Source organism: Sarcophilus harrisii, chromosome 4 (genome assembly GCF_902635505.1).
Source record: "Sarcophilus harrisii chromosome 4, mSarHar1.11, whole genome shotgun sequence".
In the NCBI taxonomy this organism is placed as follows: Eukaryota; Metazoa; Chordata; class Mammalia; order Dasyuromorphia; family Dasyuridae; genus Sarcophilus; species Sarcophilus harrisii.
In genome coordinates, this window is record NC_045429.1 from 361984791 (window position 1) to 361999187 (window position 14397).

The following is a 14397-nucleotide window of genomic DNA, read 5'->3' on the forward strand; positions in this document are numbered from 1 at the left end:
TGGTTTTCAGAGTATTTACCTGAAGAGTAAGGGGATAGGGCCAGCTGATTGATATCTACAAAGATTGATATCTACACTGGTTAACTAAAACTTAGATATTTTTTTCTCATCTTTGGAGATTAAATAGTCACAGAGAACTAAGCGCAGCCTTTTCAAAACTGAAGACCTTTCCTTAAGATATCTGATCATAAGAATCTATAAACCTTCCCTTGAGATCCATTGGGCCATGAGTATATAGATTCTTTCTGCCTATCCCTTTTACCTTTTCCAAGGTCTGTTTTAGTTTTTGTCCATCTGGAGACAGGAGATTTCTGAAAGCCCTTTCTAGTAACATCCGCGAATTCACCCAGTGTCATAAAAAGGTTTCTGTCAGCATAGGATGGACAATCTCTTCAAAGATAGACCAGAAAAACACAAGGACACAGGCTTCCTAGAGAGATTATAACAGGAGAAATTGGAAGAAGGAATTGGATTTAAGAAGAACTTGGGCCCCTGTAGTGAGAACGATTTGGGAAGACACTTGGATAGAGATGTGTTAAGGGTACAGCTGCTCTGGGAGGGTTGGTAATTTCTGTCATAAGGCAACATTGTTTGGGGGCTTGCTGGCCAGGGGGTAGGCTGTCAAGGGTAGTAAACTGTTGCTGGGCTGGTGACTACTAAGGGCACTTACTATTGGAAAGGAAGGATCTAGGGAGACTTGTTTATCGTTAGAAAGAGGACTATGGTAGCTAGTTACTCTTTTTGGGAAAAGGCTGAGGACTCCGATTGCTCGTAGAAAGGGCCCCGAAAGCTGCAGAGACACCAGTTCCAGAACCTGGACAAGAGAGTAGGACGTTGGAACCGGCTTAGCCTGGGCCACTGGGCACGCCCTGCCCAAGGCTGCAGTGCACGGTCTAGCCAGCTGGCCCCGGGCCCCACCCGATCCCCTCCCGCCTCTTCGGGCCGACGTGGGGTGCGCCCCGAGCCCCGCTGCTGAGCCAGCTGCCTCCCTCAGCTCCACACCCGAGCCTGGCCGGCTGCGCTCCCGAGGGAGCAGGCGGAACGCACCACGGTAGCAGGAGGGGTGGGGGGGATAGGAGGCGGGGGGGAGTGAGGAATGCGGCAGCCGGCTCCCCCCCTTCCTCCTGGCCCAGCCCCCCGTCACCCCCCCCCCCCTCCGCTGCCAGCCGAATGGTCTGCTCCGAGCGCCCTATTTAATCCCCGCGACTGCAGCAGCGCCGGCTCCCTCCCCGTCCCCGCCTCGGCCCCGGGCTCCGTTGCGGCTCGGGGACGCTCTTGCAGCCAAGACCGTCATCGGACCCCCTCCCCCTTTTCTCCGCCCCTCCCCCCTGCCTCAGGGGACCCAGGCTCGCCAGCGCCCAGCCAGGGAGCCGGCCGGGAAGCGCGATGGGGGCACCCACCGCCCTGCCCCTGCTACTGCTGCTCGCCTGCTGCTGTGCGCCCGGCGGGGCCAACCTCTCCCAGGACGGTGAGTGAGGGAGGGGGCGACAAGGGGTGGGGGGGAGGAAGGGGCGGGGAGGCACCCAGGGAGGGGGTGGAGAGCCTGTTGGCTTTGTTAGGTACCCAGGGTTATAAGTAGCCAGCTGATGGTGTTATCCTTGTGTTTGTCTTGTCTCTGGGCATCTCTGTCTGTGCATCTCTGGGTGTGTGCATCCCGGGGCGTAACAGTGTGTGCATCCCCAGTGCCCCTAATTTCAAAATCTATGTCTGCCTGTAGAGCCAAATGTTTCTATTTCTGGGTTTCTTCTATTGCTGTGTGCGTGTGTTGGTGTCCGTTTGTGTATCTGTGTCTATATGTGTGTGCGTGTGTGTATGTGTCTGTGTTGGTGTCTGGTTCTGCGTCTCTGTGTCAGTGTCTGTGTGTATGTCTGTGTCGGGGTGTGTTGGGGGCGGGGTGAATTTCCGTCTGAGTGTTTTCTCCCAGGGTGTGTGTCGTGTGTCGGGGTGTTGTGTCTGTGTGTCTGTATGTGTATCTGTAGGGGCTGAGCGGCCAGTAAGATTCCTCGGACTGCTGTATGCAAACATCACCACCACCACCGCCGCTTACCACCACCCCCTCCAGCCCCGCTGCCGGGCGGGCAAGGGAGGGGGACAGGGCGAGGCTGTAGAGGGGGGCGTGGGGGAAAGAGGGGGAGCTTCTTCACGAAGCAAAACAACAACACGGGGGCTAAGGATGGGGGGGGGGGGACTCTTGGGACCCAGGATTGAAACATCACCTGGACGAGGCAAAGGCTATTATAGGAAATCCAAACAAGAGGTCAGATCTTACTCATAACAAGGAAAGGATCGCAGATAACAGGGGTTGTAAAAGATCTGAGAGCCTCGGGATGGCTGAAAAGCCCAGGGCTCCGCTGGGTTAGAGATGGCATTGATTCCTTCCTTTCCACCGAACTTAAGTAGTCCTGTCAGTCTGGTGATCCAAATCTCTTTCGGGTGACGGAGGGAAGGATAAGAAGGGAGATGAATCTGAGGTAGTGGGAAGGGGATCCGTGGGGAGGAGGAGGAAGAAGGAGAGGCTATCCAGGGGTGAAGATACGTGGGGAAAGGCCCCTCCCGCTCTGGGCAGGGCTATGTAGGTCAACTTGGCGAGGACCGCTAGGCGATCTGAAAGCCACGGTTAATAAGGAGATGGGGCTAGTTGCGCAAGGATGCCTATGGGGGAGGGAGGCGTTGAGGGGTATAGGGTCCCTGAAAGGAAGCTGGCCTGAGAAGGTAGTAAAGGAATGCATCGTTCTTTCCCTTCCATCCCTATCATGGCGGGAGGGGATGGGGATGGAGAAGGGGGGAGGATTGTGAAGAAGGGAGGGCAATTGGACCGCAGCGGAGCCCAGGGATGGAGGGTGTACCGCTGTGCCAGGCCAGATGCCAGCGGAGAGCAGAGGGAACCGCAGGGGAGGAGACAGTCCAAGCGACTCCTGGACTCCGGATGGCCGGTGGGGCTGGGCACAGGGCGGGGCAGTGAGGAGGTGAGTGAGGGGGGGGAGTTGGGGGTAGACGAAGAGAAAGAAATAAAACAGCCCAGGGGAACATGTAAGAACTGAGAATCGGTCTGTTTCTAGTCCCGCCTCTCCCTACACCCTCCTCCAGCCCCGCCTTCATCTTGATGAAGGAGCTTCCCCCTGTCCGGGGACCCCGGGGAATCCCCTCCCAGCCGCCGCCAGCCTGACTCGTTAGCTTGTTCCTCCCCTCTTATCCCCAACCCTCCCCAAACACAGCTCAAGCCCCAGTTACCAGGGAGACAACAGTTACTCCTCCCATAAGGGGACACCCCCTCCCAGTTCTTTCCCTTCCTCTGGGGAGCTACACTAGCAACTCTCGATCTAACTTGGAAAGGAAAAAAGGGCAGTCAAGAGAACCCACGTCTGGAAGTGCCGTCTAGGACATTCTTACTTGCTGAGCTCTAATTGTCAACCAACAACAGCCCTCAAGCTCACCATCTATTTAGCCTATTCTACTATTAAGGGCCTGGTATGGACAGACAACCAGGTATGACTAAGTATGGGATCATCTAATACAGGGGTATTTGAGGCATCAGAAAGGGGGGCAAATGGAAAGAGAGAAGGTATGAAATGTTCTACAATTAAATTTAGAGGTAAAAGGGACTCTAAGTCATTGTTTTTCTATTATTTTGTACTGAGGAAAGCCACTTTTGCTAGAGCAGTATATAGAGGTGGATTTTGAATTAGGAACATCTGTGTTCATACATTCTGCCTCTGATACCTACTAGAGGTGTAACCTTGGATAAGTTATTTAACCACTTTGAACCTCAGTTTTCTCATCTGTAAAAAGGGGAAAATAACAGCACCAACCTAGCAGGGTTGTTGTGAAAATGAAATGAGATAAAATTTGTAAAGCACTTCGCAAATATTTAAAGCACTATATAAATGCTACCTATTTATTATAATTGCTATTATATTGTTATCACACTTTCTTGTTCTGTCAATGAGTTCAGTACCTGCTCAACCTTTATAATGAGCAAGGAAAATAATGTCCTCTCCTAGATTAGCTTTATGTGCTGTTTGATACCTGGACACTCTGCAAGGTGTTTTTTGTTTATTTGTTTTGTTTTGTTTTAGGAACAAGACTCAAAAAAGAAGTTCTTTTCATTATAAATTTGCCTTCCTTTCATACAGTACAATAGGACAATAAAATATCTAACACTGGCTAAGTCCAGGATAACAACTGGTATAAAGCAGAAAAAGCCAAACAGTCCCAAGGATATAGCAGGTTAATGCTTTGAGACTTGGTACTTTTTCCCTAGAGACTTTGAGGGAGGTGGGACAAAACTGTTCTTGGAGGAAAAGTCATGAATTTAAATGTCTACTTTGTGGATAAAGTGTGTGTGTGTGTGTGTGTGTGTGTATGGTGTAAGAGGAGGAAGAGAAAGAAGAGGATGGGGAGGAGGAGGAAGAGAAGGATGAAGAAGAGGAAGAAGAGGAGTTAAGGAAAACAACCAAGATCCCAGTCTCAAAAATAGTTAGAAACAGCCATAATGTTGTATTAAATAATTTAATTCTTCTTTAACCTATCTGGGCCTTAATTTCCTCATATAAAATGAGATTGGACTACATAACCTCTAAATTCTTCCAGCTCTTACTCATTATTTCTATTATTCCCCCTTCCAATTTTCCAGTCCTTTAACTTGTTCAAGTTCAGCCCACCTCTACCACCACTACATGTCATGAGCATCACACAATAAAACTGACAATAACTGCATAAACTTCCATAACCAAAGGAATTGGTAATATTGTTGATAAATAGTAGAAGAGAGGCAAATGGGAAGCTGCCTCACGTAGACTGGGATAGAAGAGGTGTGTTCCCCATAGAAACCAAAATGCAAGGACTGATGCTTCTTTGGCCTTGACTGCTCCCCAGGAATGTAGTTTTAAAGATTGAAAGTCTCAGCAGGGATTGGCAATGACAAGATATTTCTGAAACTTACCATGGTATTAAGTGTAAATGTTATAGGATTTCTAGGGTATTCAGATTTTCACCTGTCTCCTTCCCTCCATTTCAAAACTGCAGGATTGGCACTGCCAGTCCCCTGAAGTTACCTTCACTTCTCTGGAGCTGCCCTCCAGGCTCAACACTATATCTGAGTTCTTTCTCTCTAGGATGTCTCTAATAGGCTGTGAGCTGATCTGGGAAAAAATGAATAGAATGGAGAGCCTCATGTTAACTTGGTTCAGGGTTCAAATAAACAACTCTGCCTTATGCTGCACTGCTCCTTGCACCACCTTTCTCCCAGCTTGCTGACCTTCTGTCCATTGCTGTCCATTCTGCAGCCCTTTGGCCAGGTTCCCAGTGTGGAGAACATGCCCAGTGCGCAAGGGTGGACCCAGCCAGCCCTGCCCACAGAGCTGTTTGGCAGCACTTCACCACCCTGTTTCTGTCTCTTGTCATAGGCACAGCCCCTGAAGGATGATCTGCCTACTTATTGGATGCTGGAGATGTATTACTTACCATAGGAAAGATGAGAATTAAACAAAAATATTCTTCATATCAGGGGGGCTGGTTTGTCTCAGTAGAACCAGCCTTCCTGGTAAAGACCGCCCCATAGGGGATTGGGTATACATGTTGTGGAATGCCAGATATGTTGCCAAAAGTTGTGATGCAAATTCTAATGTAATTTCTTCTTGAAGATAAGCAGGATTGTTGCCGTTCATGATTTCCTCAAGGCTGATGGTCAAAGGAAATAGATAAAGAATTATGTATGTGCTTTGCATGTTACTCCCTTCAGACTTTCTCCCTAACCCTTCTAAAAAATAAATTCTAAGCTTAAAACCAAGGCTAACTCTTTAAAGACCTTCATATAACTAGATCAATTCCCATATAATCTTTGACTACAGATAAGTCCTGTCTTTGTGCATTGGTCATTGACAGACAGCAGACTAGGCAAGTGCACTTCCACCTGCTTTTTAGGCCTATTGCTCTATACGTTCCTATATGAAGTATTAGTCTTCTTCTGAGCAGAACATCCAGAAGAAAATGTGAAGCCAAACTTGGAGTCACCTCCTCCATTGACCATACTCTGGGGAGAATCTTTACAATCCTGCCAAGAGGATTTAAATACTTGGAGCTCTGCTTGGTAGCATGTTTTTTTCACTATTTTCCAATTCAGTTCAACTCTTCCTCCTCTGTCATCTTATCCACGATAAAAATTTCTTCTAAGGATGATAATCTAGTTGCAAATTTTTCTTCACCCCCTGAATGCAGGCCCTGGGCTGGGTCAGGTCCATGCTGATTGCTAATAACCTTAAGGGCACACTCAGAGCTTGGAAAATGCTTTCCATTCATATCTTCTTGATATTTGTCACTTCCTGTTTAACTCTTGGCTACAGGCCTTTTCTTCATAACACTTCTAGCAAATAATAAGCACAACTTATTTTAATGTCAGCATTGGTGTCACACTAGTTTTAAGGAAATCATCTGCTTCTATAGGGTCTTTAAAATAGATTTTTATTAATATCCTTATTTTTATATCACCTATATTCTTACATATTCTTTCCCTTCCATTTGCCAGAGAGTCATCCCATATGACAAAAGCTTTAAAGAAAAAAAAAGGTTTCAAAAGAAATAGCAAAACCAATCAATACATTAGAAAAAAATGACATTACCTGCAATGTTCCAACACTGTTGACTCACTACCTCTGAAAAGAGACAGGAGAGAAGTATTTTTTAATAGCTGTTCTCAAGAATTAACTATATTGTTTATAATTTTTCAACATTCATCTCCACTTGTTTTGTGGTTGATGTCCTTTCCATTTACATTAATAAACTCAATGCATATGTTGTTTCCCTAGCTCTATTTATTTCACTCTTCATCAGTTCATGTAATCTGTCCATCCTTCTCCATATTCATCATATTCATTGTTTCTTACAGTATAGTAATATTCCATTATATTCATGTACCACGATTTGTTTAGCTATTCTTCAATCACTGGTTATCTATTTTGTTTCCATTTTTTTTGCTACCACTAAAAGTATTGCTACAAATATTTTGGTATTTATGGAGCCTTTTTTCTAATGACTTCATGATTGAATTTCTTAGGCAAAGGATATGATTATTTTAGCACTTTCTTTGCCTAAACCCCCAATTTCTTTCCAAAATGTTTTTTTAAATAATTTCTAGAATGGTTATATTGACTTATGGAAATTTTTATAATCATAGATAAATATAACAGTCAATAAAGAACCAAGAAGATGAGAGTATGCCAAAAGGAATCAGTAAAATAATTATAAATATCCCATGTCATTGCAAAATTCCCCATTTCCTCCAACTGATTGATATCCATATGGCATGATGCCTTTCGCCAACTATGGCCAATGTTCCCTCTTAAAGAGAGACAACCATTCCCTCTATTCTCTGAATGAATTTTACAGTACCTCAGTCTGGATCATCCACTGCAATGCTGAGTATGTTACCAGAGTACATCATGGTGGCCCCATACTGAGAGATATTTATGATGGTGATTCACAATGTAGGACTCTAAAGTACCCTGATGTTTCTGTGTTGTCACTAAGAGGTTGTCTTTGAACTTACTCCTCAAAGAGGAATATTATTCCAGTACTACATATCTCTTGGAATGAGTTTCTACCCAAACTCTCATTTTTCTTAACTTCCTTATTATTGCCTACAGTGCCATCATCTTCCTAGGCTCTCTGTCTCACAACCTAGGTGCCTTCAACTTCTTTCTCTCACCTCTCCATATGTAATTGGTTGTTAAATCCAGTCAGTTCTCTAACATTTCATATATATTCTTCTCTCCTCTCACACTATTGCCACTCTTGTATAGGCTTTCATCAACTCATACCTACATTGCTACAGTACCCTGCTGCCCCATATCTCTATCTCCAATCCATCCTCCACTCAGATGTCAAAGAGATCTTTCTAAAGTGTAGAACTGACCATATCATTCCCATATTAAGTGAACCCAGTGTTTTTCTGTAAACTCTTGGAACAAATACAAATTTTTCTGTTTGAATTTTAAAACTCTTCATAATCTGGTCAGTCCTCTCCCATTTTTTTCAGACTTCCTATCCTCTAGGTAAATTTTGATACAGTGGCTCAGACAGACCTCCTTGCTGTTTGCCACACAAAATAATCCATTTCCTGATTTTCTGCACTTTCAATGGCTATTCCTCATGCCTGGAACTCCCTTCTTTCTTCATCTGTGCCTCCCACCTAAGAGCCTATCTTTTACAGGGAGCCTTTTCCATCTCCCTAAAGATCTCAGCATCCACTCTCTTTGATGACCCCTAACAATATTATTTGTACAAAATTGTTTGTATGTTTCGTTTCATTAGATTGTGAGCTCCTTGAGAAGAGGGACTAATTGTTTTTTGCCTTTCTTCGTATCTCTAGTGCTATTACCATATCTCACACATAGTGCTTCAGAAATGCTAGTTGATTGACTGACTGACTGACTGATTGATGTACTACTCTTAAACTAAATTAGCCTATTGGTGGGTTCTTCACATCTGAGTATATAACTATCTCAGGAGTGCATTTGATAGGATCAAACAAGAAACTTCAGGAGATTTGAATCAAATGATAGGTGTTGTGTAGAGTCTGGAGACAGCCCCTGCTGTCAGTTGTCTCAGTATTAACAGTCTGGCACAGCTGGCCGCCCCTCTCAGCAAGTTTTCCACTTAGCTAAGCTCCCAGACTGGTGGTGCTCTGAGCTCTCCATGGTACTGCCTCTACCTTTGTGGAATTCTCTCCCTATTGCTCTCCATGGTTCTGCCATTCTCCTAATACAGTTATTTCTCTATACCTAGTGCTACCCAAAGCTAGAATAGAATCTCTTGAGATGGAAAAAAAAAAATCCAGGCACACAGATCTATCTAGTCTCATGGCAGCTAAAAAAAATCTTGTCCAAGGAGGACAAAACTGAATAATGAAATAACAAGGCAGGAAGTTTCCAAGTCTTAAGAGGCCACAGGTTCCTAGCAAGAAGGCCGAGGTGGGGGATGGGGGAACAAGTATTTATTAAGTATTTACAATATTTCAATCATTATGATAATTACTTCACTTGATCCTCACAACAAGTGTGGGAGATAGGTGCAATTTTTATTCTTATAAAAGTTGAGGAAATTGAAATGAAAACAAAGTTAACTAACTTGCCCGTAGCTAGTAAGTATCTGAGGCAAGGTTTGAACTCAAGCCCAGTATTCTATTCACTGTGCCACTTAGCTACTTCATAATCATGGGATCACAGATTTAAAACTGGAAGACATCTTAGATGCCATCTGGTTCCATTCCTTTGTTTTAGAAATGAAAAAACTGGGACTCTGTGAGGCACAAAGACTTGCCCAATATCTCATAGATAATAAGTAACATAAGCAGGATTCGAACCCAGATCCTCTGACTTCATTGTATCACATTATCCCTGCCATTGTCACACATGCCATCTTCAGCCTTAGAACTTTTACTCATGTTCCTTCACAGATGGATTAAAAGCAAGACAGCATGAATGTGGCCCAGGGGCTGTGGGTAGCAGACAGATGGCACCATGCATATGCATGCAGTAACTACTAATATACAAATGCAGATCCAAATGGAGAGTTTCTCATACTTCAATATTCAACCTTACCTGAAGCATCACAGTGAGGTTCTCTCAACTGTCCTGTTAGGCTGGTCAAATATCTATCATCCTTTGGCTGTCATATTTCTATGCAACTTATAGGAAACCAAAGGATACTTATAAAGAATTATCAGAATGCATTGTAAAAGACTGAAATATGTTAGAGGCCTGGTAGAAAAGTATCAGTACCCTGACTTATGGTCTCACCCTCATAACCACCTTGAACAGAAATAAATGGTTTGGAATGTAAAACCATGACCCCAAAAGCCAGGTCCTTGAATAAAAACTAATTGATATTTCCTTAAGCCAGGTTCTTGAATAAAACCTAATTGATATTTCCTAAATCCATATCCACGTTTTATCATTCAATCTGTAGAGGAGTGAATATTATATATATATATATATATATATGCATATATGTATATATATATATATATAAAATCCATGCAAAATCAATGCAATATAATTTAAAGGCAAGACACTAGCAACTAGCAAGGTCAGGAAAATCCTCAGATGACGACATTTGAATATGAGTTTTGAAAAAAGTTATGGATTTAAGAGACAGAGGTAGAGGTAAGGAGGAAGGAAATTCTAGGCATGGGGAACGGTCTGGCCAAAGAAACAAAAGGTGGAATTTGGTGCATGAGGAACAGCATAAAAGGAAGAGATGTGTAATAAATCTAGAAAAATAGATCAGAGCCAGATTATGGGATACTTTAAATGATTTTATTTGTTTCTAAAAGTAATAGGGAGCCACTAGGATTATTGAGCAAAAAAAAAAAAAATTGTCAGGGATGTGCTTTAATGAATATCACTTTGGAAGCTGAATGGATAATAGAAAGAGTTGGGGCTAAGAGACCAATTAGGAGACTATTACAGATATTCACAAGAGAAGTGATGAGTATCTGAAGTGGGGTAGTGGCCATGTGAATAGAGGGAAGTGGACCAATGCAAAAGACATTGTGGAGGTTGATTATGTAATGACACTGAATGTGGCAGGAAGCTGGAGTTTCTACCACTGCCAGATGGATTTGGCTCTCTGCCTCCTGACTGGATCTTCACACCTAATCAGAACCATACAGCCAAATCTTCACCTTTTCCTTTCCTTCCTCATGCCAATGTTTACACTAGTCGGGGTCTAGCTTTGGAGTGCAGATCTCTGGAATGGAATTCCCAATTCTTCAGTTTCCTCATTTAAGTAGGAAAAATTCCTGTCCCTCATGCAGGAACAGATCTGGGTATTCAAAAGGAGGATCCGCAGGTTTAAGGTTATAGCAAAAGCTAAAGATATCTCCCTTACACTCATTCCTAAATTTCCTAACACCTTCAAGGGCATTAGATATTTTTAGACAGGGTTGGAAGTCTTGTTTCTGTTTGAATTGTTCCATTTTATAATCTGTTCTTTTAGCCCTGAATCTGTAGTTTCTTCTCTTTTGGGTTCTTTACTGTTCTTATGATCCACCTGCTGCCTAAACCTAGAGGTTTAGGGGAGAAGGGAAATTAGTGGGGAATGGGCAGAATGTTCTCTCTTTTGAGGACTCATGTTTCTCTCCCTCAGTCAGGCTCCTACTAATTGTCTATTGATTGCTAATTACCCTAACTTTAGCTCATTTACCTTCAGTTCAGGGTCAGAAAGGTTGGGAACATCACTTTGCCCTAGGGAAAGAAGAAAAGGAAGCCAGTGCCTTAACCATTCACTTGAAGAGCCAATCAGTTCTTTGTTTTTCTCAATCTCCATTCAATTTTTTTTTGGGGGGGGGTAGGAAGTATGATTGGAGATAATGATAAAAACATTAGTGGGAGTCCTCAGTGCCAAGATCCGAAAGAAAACCATTCTTTATTCTTCCCCTTTTACTTTCTTTAGGATCCCAGAGCCTTTATATGCTAACGTGATATCAGTATCATATCATATCATAACAGGGGGAACTTATAAGAAGAGGAAAACAATATATAAGTGAGCATGAGCGAATCTCTGACTGAACCAACTCTGAACTTCAAAGGCAATCTAGCATTGACTCCAGTCAAAGAACTATACTCAACTTTTTGAGGAGGTCTAGAGCATCTTTCTTACTACATTGTATTTAGGTGAGGGACCAATGTTACATATGACAGAAACAGATACTAGCATGTACTGCATAGAATCAAAAGATCCTACAGTTTACTATATCCCTCCTTTGTTCCATAATCCCACACAAATGTGAACATTAGTGAGGGCCTCTCAAATTTTCATTATTTACTCAGTATAACTGCTTAAAAGCAACTTTATCCCAATTTCCATAAAGTAGGGGCCACTTTCTGAAACAAATAGAATAGATCATTGGCAGGAGAGATAATCCTTTATATTTGAGATTCTTAACCTGGGATTTATAAACTTCCTTAGGGGAAGGGAGGATAATTGTTTTGTTTTGCTTCATGTTAAAATATTTTAGTAACCGCATATCAGTACCATTAGTTTTCTTTGTAATCTTATGTACTTGATTTTATGCATTTAAAAGCATTATTCTTGATAGAAATCCATTTTTGTTGTTCAGTTGTTTTCAGTTACGGCTAACTCTTCCTGACCCCAGATGGGATTTTCTTGACAATGATGCTGAAGTGGTTTGCCATTTCTTTTTCCAGCTCATTTTACAGATGAGGAACCTGAAATAAACAAACTGCCAAAAGGGTCCATGACACAAAAGCTTTAAGAATCCCTACATTGGTGGCTTAGAGGAATAGATTGTGAATCCTGATAAATTGAGGAGAAGAAACATGTAGTGAGAGCCACTGAATTTCCAGTGCCTAATGCTGGACGTGGCACATAGTAAACACTTAATAAATGCTTGATGCATGGAATTTCTTAAGATAAAAGGTTTTTTTTTTTTTTTTAGTAAGGATGCAGAGGGCTCTATCTGGGTCAAAACACATGACTAGATAAGAAAACATTTGGATACTTGGTAAGAGGGTTGTTGTTGTTATTTGTCCTTCATTCTCAAAGATGACCATGACATCAAGGAGGTGATGCCATGACTTGCAAATTAATTGGATTTAAGTGAAGGAAAGTTGTGCAAAGTCACCAGCCTCACTTTCTCCTCCAGAGCCATCTGAGTCCAATGGCAAGATATAGATAAGGACAACTGGAGATGGCCCCAGATGTAATAGGAGACCTTGGTCTTTTTAAACTATGTAAGAAAGAAAAGATGTTTGCCTGGAAGGAAAGTGGGGTTCCTGAAACAGAGTATTTAAGTGACATGGGAAAAGAACAAACTATATACAATTCAATTAAACATACATTTGTAAAAATACACACTAATATGATAGATGATACATAAAGTCTAAACAGAATATAGACCTTGCCCTCATGGAGCTTATAGTCTAATGGAAGATAAGACAAATAAGAATAGCCATGATACATGCTAAGGGGCATCTCATGCAAAATCTTTTTGCAAAATTTAATTATCATTTAGGAAAGGAAGAAAGGGAAAAAACAGTTCTTATATCAGAAGTAGCAAAGATGGTTATTTTCTTCAGTGCAAACCTCAATTTCATATGGACAGATAAGGAAGAAAACTGATGTGAAACTGCTGTTGTCTGTGTTTTCATTCTTAAAGACAAGCTGTTCTTGTATAATTCCTTTGATTTTTCAAAGTTTTCCAATTCTTTTTTCATTCCATATTTTTCCTTCTCTTCCCTCTCTACATATCAAGATGCCTGCTCTGGAACACCAGTAGACGTGCATGGAGATCAGAAAGGGTCCAAAAGGTGGCAATTCTGAAGATTTTGCATAACGGTGCTTCACAAGCAGTTAGTGATTTGTACTGGACCCTGTATTCTAATCCAAACTTCTTCCACAATGAACTCTTGTTGCATGTCATTCCCCATCTGAGGGTGGTAATGACATCTAACCAAGCTCTCACAGTGATTAATTATAAATAATTAAGCAAAACCAGAGAAAAAGGATTATTAAAGAAAACCTCAAACATTGGGTTAGTTTTGGTGCCAGTCTAGAACTTAGATTCATTTTTATCTAAATACATGTGCCTTATCTTAAACTGGAATTAAGATGCTGGTCTGAAATGAGCTCTACTTCTGATTGGACCCCAGGTTTAGAAATGTTCGTTAGTTAGATAAGTAGAAGGAGAGAGGCACTTCCCACTCCCTTACTTGCTCATTTCTTCTCATTGCTCATTTATTATCATCCATAACTTAACCTCAGAAGGTAAAACGGTAGCTTGGAATGCTGAAGTGATAAAGCTCTGGCCTGTAAGAAAGTAACTGAGGCAAGTGAGTCACTCTGTGGAAGAACGCGGAAATATACCTATCTCTCTGAGTCCAGTATGCAAAATCCTCACCCAGCTCTGGCCTACTAGGGAGTGGCTGCCCTCAGAGGAACTGGTCCAGGACACTCTCCCTGATCCAGTCCCCTGAGAACACTAATTAAATGGAAAATCAAAGTAACAGCTGTCCCCACCTCCTTCTCTGCCACCCACCTCCCTGTCTCTGCTTCCCTGTATCTTAGGCAAGCTCTGAGAAGGCCCCTCTGTCAGCCTACTACAAGCCCACTCCTGCCTCTGTGTAGCTCTCTTTCTCAAGAATAGGACATTCTTCTCTGCTTCTTTTTACCCCTTCTGCTCCAATCCAGCTCCCACTTCACAATCTGTCCAGTATCTATCCCCCCATCCTTTCTCTGTGTCCCTGTCTCTGACTCTGTCTCTCTATCCTCATTCTCTCTTGCTCTCTCTCCGTCTCCTCCTCTCTCCTTCCCTTCCTTCCTTCTCTTTTTCAGTCTGCCGTTTTATCTCCCTGTCTGCCCATCTCTCTTTATCCCCAT

The 14397-nt window shown here is 42.7% G+C and overlaps 1 protein-coding gene across 1 annotated transcript in view; it reads left to right on the top strand.

Moving 5' to 3' along the window:
- Nucleotides 1-1171: 1171 nt before the first annotated feature.
- Nucleotides 1172-14397, top strand: part of CADM3 (cell adhesion molecule 3) — a 40539-nt gene continuing 27313 nt past the window's right edge. The window contains exon 1 of the mRNA XM_031966832.1: nt 1172-1468. Coding sequence (XP_031822692.1) covers nt 1387-1468 — 82 coding nt within the window. The 5' untranslated portion in view covers nt 1172-1386. The remainder of the gene's footprint in view (nt 1469-14397) is intronic.